Raw genomic sequence first — 6,619 nt, forward strand, 5'->3', positions numbered from 1 at the left:
TATTGTTCACAGCCACCGTTGCTGGTCTTTCCTTTCAGGACTTGGGGACTTCTAGTCCATATGCAGCATAGAGGTCCCTGTAGACCAGGGGTGGCCAACCCGCGGCTCTCGAGCCGCATGCGGCTCTTTGCCTGGTTTCATGCGGCTCTTACGTTCATATCAAAGTTTGTGTTTTGATTTTTTTTATGTTGTTGTTTTAAAATGTGCGCGTTCGCTTCGCTTGAGTTCAATACGGTATTTTCATCAAATGCGCATGTGTGTGAGATGAAAATACCGCAAAGTTTCCCAGTAGGAGCAAGTTCGCCCTTAAAATGGCAGGAAAAAAATGCACAGCAAAAAGAAAATATGAAGATGAACACAGGACGTTTTTAACAGAGTGGGAGAGTTTATATTTTTTTGTTGAACGCAATGGTAAGCCATTCTGCCTTATATGTCAGACGTCATTAGCACATTTCAAAGCTTCAAATCTTCAGCGCCACTTCAGCTCACTCCATGCTAACATCGACCAGGAATTTCCAAAAGGGACTGAACTTCGCAAGTACGAGTTGGCCACTTTGAAAAGTCAGGCAGAAAAGCAGATACAGTTTTTCCAAAAATTTACGAAGCGGTCAGAGCTTCTTTGAGCTTTTGGATGCCGTGAAACTGTTTATGGAAAAGAAGGACAAGGACTATCCCGAGCTCTCGGACCTCAAGTGGATTATGGATCTGGCCTTTTTGGTCGACATGCTGTGTCACTTGGACAGACTGAACCTGACCCTGCAGGGTAAGTTAAAAATGCTCCCTGACCTAGTGCAAAGTGTGTTTGCGTTTGTCAACAAACTGAAGCTGTTCAAGACACATATTCAAAAGGGAGATTTAACGCATTTTCCCACTCTGCTAAAAGCCAGCGGGCAAGTCGCCAGTGCTGCCCTGAGTAAGCAAAGAGCCAGATATGCAACGCTGATTGAAAACTTGCACGAAAGCTTCGTGACCCGGTTCCATGATCTACAATTGAAAAGGCCACAGATTACGTTCCTCGTCGACCCATTTAATGCAGAGACCGGCTGTTTGAAAGTCCCGCTAGTCACAGATGAAGCTGCGGCTGAGTTGGAGATGATCGATCTTTGTGAAGAGGACCAATTGAAACCTGCTTTAAGGGAAGGGACCATTGAGTTCTGGAAAAGTGTGCCAATGGAAAAATACCCCAATGTCAAACGGGCTGCGCTTAAGATACTGTCAATGTTTGGGTCAACATACGTCTGCGAGTCTGTGTTTTCTACCCTAAAACATGTGAAATCAAAGCATCGATCTGTTCTGACTGACACACATGTGAAAGAATTGCTTCGAGTGACAACAACGGAATACAAGCCAGATTTAAAGAGGATTGTTCAAGGCAAGGAATGCCAGAAGTCCCACTAAACAACATGCATTATAAAAGTAAATGCTATTGTAGATTATTATATTTTTGTTTGTGGACTTGGTTGAACTGAGAGTTTGTGTGTGTGAGACAGTGCACACAATGTTCATTGTTGAAAATGACTGGCCTGTGGTTTTAGTACTGTAGGAGTCCATTTCTGTCATTAACATGTTGGTGTGTGACATTTACAATAAATCTGGCTGAGCAGAGATGTGTGTATTTTGTGTGTGTGTGTGTGTGTGTGTGTGTGTGTGTGTGTGTGTGTGTGTGTGAGAGAGAGAGAGAGAGAGAGAGAGAGAGAGAGAGAGAGAGAGAGAGAGAGAGAGAGAGAGAGAGAGGAAAGGAAAGGATGGGTGATGTTCATGTGTGCCCATGCGTATGATGTGGCTCTTTGCGGTAACACAGTAAAAAAAAAGTGGCTCTTGGTCTCTGACTGGTTGGCCACCCCTGCTGTAGACTATTTCAGCCTTGATGTACATGTTCCAAGATACCATCTTGTATTCTGCTACTATGTGCTGGACAGTCGCCAAGGTGCCTTTTGCACATCATGCAAGTTGGGTCCTAACAGCTGTGGAGCCTCCTGCCTCTATGATGTAATGCTTAGGGCCTGTTCTTGTACTGCAATGATCAGAACTACTTTTCTAGCCACTGTGTAGGATTTCTTTTGTCAGCCACTTCCTCTATCTGTTGATGGTACACTTGATGCAAGGGCTTGGTCCTGTTGCCAGGGTGATAGTTGCCCTTCCTTTTTCTCATCGCCATCTGTTGCCAGGAATTCTTGACGCAGATAATCTTGGGGATGGGGCATTTTCCTGATGTGTTTGCGGACTGTTTCTTCCAGGATTGGGGCTCTGGAACTCATTATTCCTCACCCTCCCTCTTGGTGCTGCTTGTTCAGCCTCAGAATGCAAGACTTCAGGTGAATACCTCCGAACATTGTGAAGCTTTTTTTTTTTTGTCTTGACATTGGTTTTATCTCCTCCTTTGGCAAACTTATTATTCCAGATTCATATTTTATGACCAGTAGGGCGTTTGTATTGGTGGCCTGGATCTTATTCCTACCATTCAGTTGGCTTTTCAGTACCTGTCTTACCTTACCAGGTATTTGGCTGTGGCTGACCTTCATGTATCTTTGTCAGGATTCCCCTTCTCCTGTGGGATACCATAGTGCTTGTAGCTATCCTGCATATCTGCTTTTCTGCCTTCTGGTAACTCCCCCCATTCATTACATCAATCGTCTTCCCTCTCTTTGCATCCATTCAGTCAGACTTATCCAGTCTGAATGACACCCCAATGTACTCCCTATAGACCCTAGTGAGGTGGATCAGTGTGTATTATTGTCTTGGTTGATGTCATCGAAGTACAGGTGGCTTTATTTGTTGAGGCCTAGGCAGAACATCGGCAGACTGTGCATCACCTTGGTAAATTCCACACTTGATGGTGACATGTGTTATTGCCTTGGAGTTGGCTGGTAGTGTTGTCTTCCAGAATCTCATTGAGTTCATTATAAATGTTATAAGTAGACTATTAGCCTTGTATAGTTCCAAACACTCTAATATCCATGTACCAGGTGGTATTCAAATCCCTGGACTTAAAGTTCTGGTTTACTGCTCTATCAACCAATAGCTGGTCCTTTTGGCCCTCTGGTGTTATTTTCAATACCTTTCTGAGCTGTGCTCATATATTGACTTGGTTGCTACACTGCCTGACAGGAGCTTCCATGTGGCCAGTAATTGGCCGGTAGTTTGATGGTGTTGTACCTTTGTGGGGATCCTTCATGATCTGCCCTGTTTGGATCAATACCTGCTTTTGCAAGCCAAACAAAAGTTGTGAGCCCATTTTTTTTGGCAGTTTCTAGAGCCTCAGTTATGGAGATTTTTGTTGTACCTCTTTCATGCAGGACCTGGTTCTTCCCTAAAACTGGACACCAGGTTCACAGATGGGATCTTGTCATAGAAGAACTGTTTTGTTAAATCAGCTGTGTTTCTTATGAGTAATATTGGTAGATTTAAGCTATCTACTATCATTTTGGATACATTTATTTAACAACCACTTTAATTTATCATGTGTCTCTATACACCGTTTACTATGATAGTATGGACTGGCCTATCACATCTTCTAAATCTGAAGGTGAAACTCACAATTTCACAACACAATAAAACCTAATTAAAATGCTTTAAAGAATTAGACTTTAAACTCTTTGAGTTAAATAAAAAGTAAGAATTACATGCATATTGTTGAATGTGGTGTCTGTGAGGTGGAACAGTGTTAGGGACAGAAGACCCTAGAAATCACAAAAGGCACTTATTATTCGTGTTTCAAAGGGCCAGAAATCTGAGCACCTGGTACTCGCTGGGTCATTGGTGTTGATAAACAGCCCCATTTACACTGTCCCCTTTAACATATATACTAAATAGTTGGCGCAATGGGGCAGTAAAAATTGTCCTTATCGCCACTCAAGGGACTTTCTACTTCTCTAAAAGGGGACTTTGCTTGTGACAGAGCTTGCAAATTAAATTACCTCATCAAGATTATGTTCTCTGGAAAATTAGGATCTCAAATGCAGGCTCAGCCTTAGTGGGAAGCTGATGAACTAATAGGGCATTTCTCATGTGACCCACATAATTTCTTGTCCTCAGAGGTGTGTTGCAGAATGCTGTGAATTCAGCCTGTCAGCACCTTCTGCATGCTATTATTAGAGATGTTCCCTAAGTGACGGAAGTGATGTTGTAGGTGACGTCAGACGCCGGAGATTTTGGCGGAGAAAAAGCAAATGGTAGCATAGAGTTTAACAAAGGTTTTCCAAGCTTCAGTATTACCAAATATACTAATCAATTGTCATATAACTAACAACATCTGTTTTATCATCTCTAACACCCTGGAGGACAACGGGGAGAGTTTAGACGCTCTCCAAGATTACATCGACCGCTGTTTTCAAGATTTAGTAATGCATAAGGCCCAGAGTGCATCTTCCCCGGCCAAAATCGAGACGCCGTCATCGAAGAGAAGTCGCCAGGCAGACTCCCCCGGTACAACATCGCCTGCCGGCAAAGACATCGCAGAAATCCTGGAGTCAATCGACAAGCGATTGTCCAGTTTCGATGCGAGGCTGTCCCTGGTGGAGATTTTACACCGGGAATTTAAATCTCTGAGAGAATCCCTGGAATTCAGCCAGCAGCAGGTGGAAACGCTTGCCGCTGAAAATGCCACGCTACGGGAGTCGGTTAAATCTCTCACCGATAACGTGACCCAGCTAAACATTGAAAATAAAAAAATAAAAGAGTCCGTTATCGATCTACAAGCCCGTAGCATGAGAGATAATCTTGTGTTTTCTGGTATTCCAGAAACTGCCGGAGAGGACGCAGAGGCAACGGTGAAAAACTTCATTAAAATCCACCTGAAGCTGCCGGAGGACACCGTAAAGAACATCGACTTCGATAGAGTACATCGCTTGGGGGGCGCGCGGTCGCGAACCGGGAGACCACGGCCTATTGTGGCCAAATTCAGTCAATTCAAACAGAAGGAACAGGTGAAGAGTCGCGGCAGAGAGCTGAAAGGAACGGACTTCAGCGTGAACGACCAGTTCCCCAAAGAGATCCTGGAACGACGCAAGGTCCTGTTCCCAGTTCGACGTAGCTTCATCCAGAAAGGCTCCCGTGCTGTCATCGCCGTGGACCGGCTCTACGTGGACGGACAGCTTTACCGCGACCTCGGCACCACACCGTGGTTATATTAACTGCACTCCAGATAAGAACCCGCTACACTCTTTTCTTATTCATTCACACTCTCTCCTTTAACATGAGTTTAAGCTAGTAATATCAATATGATGTCATAGCAGATATAACACCGTCACCCTCCGTCATTGCTTTAATTGGAATGTTTCCGTTTCGTTTCTTTTTTTGTTGTTGTCGCTCACAGTTCATGTGGTTTCTTTCTTTCTCTTGTCTTTCACTGCTGTGGTCACCTACTTCCCCACTCACCTACAAACAACACCCTCTATTTCTCCATATTTTCACAACACGATCACGCAAACACATCAGCTCAACGGCAGCACATTCACAACAGCCTCACAGCACGCACAGACTTGCAGGACACATAAGCAAGCCACGCTTGTTCATATTAGTGAATATTCACACACATAGTCAGACTTATGGAGTCTCTCACCACACTTCGTTTTCTCTTTCTATTTACAAACAAGGGATGTTTCCATATTCTCTCCACCTGTCTAAACGAAACACCCAGCATACATCATTAGACATACACGCACAATTAAGGGCATGCTGAGGTTTGTCACATGGAATGTAAATGGAGCTGGCACCAGAGGAAAGAGGTTAAAAATATTTAACCAGCTTAAAAAACTACAGGCAGATGTTGTTTTATTACAAGAAACTCACAAACCTGTCACAGGTTTAAACGAACTTAAAACACCTGAGTTTCCTAACGTGTTTGCAGCTGGTTATAATTCTAGACAACGGGGAGTAGCAATTTTAATACATAAAAATGTTAATTTTACAGTACTCGATACAGTTATAGATCCAGAGGGTAGATTTCTAATTATTAAACTATCAATATTGAACAAAAAACTATGTATTGTTAGTATATATGGTCCAAATGTTGATGAACCCTCATTCTTCCACGGTTTTTTTAGTGCACTCTCTGAACACCTTGATTGCACACTCATTCTTGGCGGTGACCTCAACCTTGGACTAAATGAAGAAATGGATAGGCTCAACACAACAGGAACTCAGCGTAATTGGCAGTCCACAAATATAATCAAACAGTATATGAACGACTTTGGTCTTTGCGATGCATGGCGCTCTCTTCACCCCACCAGTAAGGAATATACTTTTTTCTCGCATGTTCATCACTCTTACTCTCGTCTGGATTATTTTTTGGTCAGCAGCTCACTGCTGTGTGACATTTCAGACACTGAGATTCATCCTATAGCTGTCAGCGATCATGCTCCTGTATCTTTAACACTAATGCACAAGAATAATACTACGCCAAGTAAAAACTGGAGATTTAATATATCACTACTTAAAGATGAAGACTTTATTAAATACTTTAAAAAGGAATGGACTTCATATTTAGACTTTAATGACACTCCCGGAATATCTGCTTCTGTTCTATGGGAAGCAGGGAAAGCTGTGATGAGAGGTAAAATAATTTCTTTCTCATCACACAAAAAGAAAGAAGAAAACAAAAATATTCAGGAATTAGAAA

At 42.9% G+C, this 6,619-nt stretch overlaps 1 protein-coding gene across 1 annotated transcript; it reads left to right on the forward strand.

Moving 5' to 3' along the window:
- The first annotated feature begins 4,117 nt into the window (after nt 1-4,117).
- LOC308403506 (uncharacterized protein) lies at nt 4,118-5,256 on the forward strand. Its single transcript, XM_080892987.1, has 2 exons — nt 4,118-4,425; nt 4,741-5,256. Exons 1-2 carry the CDS (start codon nt 4,344-4,346, stop codon nt 5,130-5,132), a joined length of 474 nt encoding a protein of 157 aa, XP_080749113.1. The 5' UTR covers nt 4,118-4,343; the 3' UTR covers nt 5,133-5,256.
- Nucleotides 5,257-6,619: the final 1,363 nt, after the last annotated feature.

The sequence above is a fragment of the Rhamphochromis sp. 'chilingali' genome (assembly GCF_963969265.1).
Source record: "Rhamphochromis sp. 'chilingali' genome assembly, chromosome: 10".
Taxonomy (NCBI): Eukaryota; Metazoa; Chordata; class Actinopteri; order Cichliformes; family Cichlidae; genus Rhamphochromis; species Rhamphochromis sp. 'chilingali'.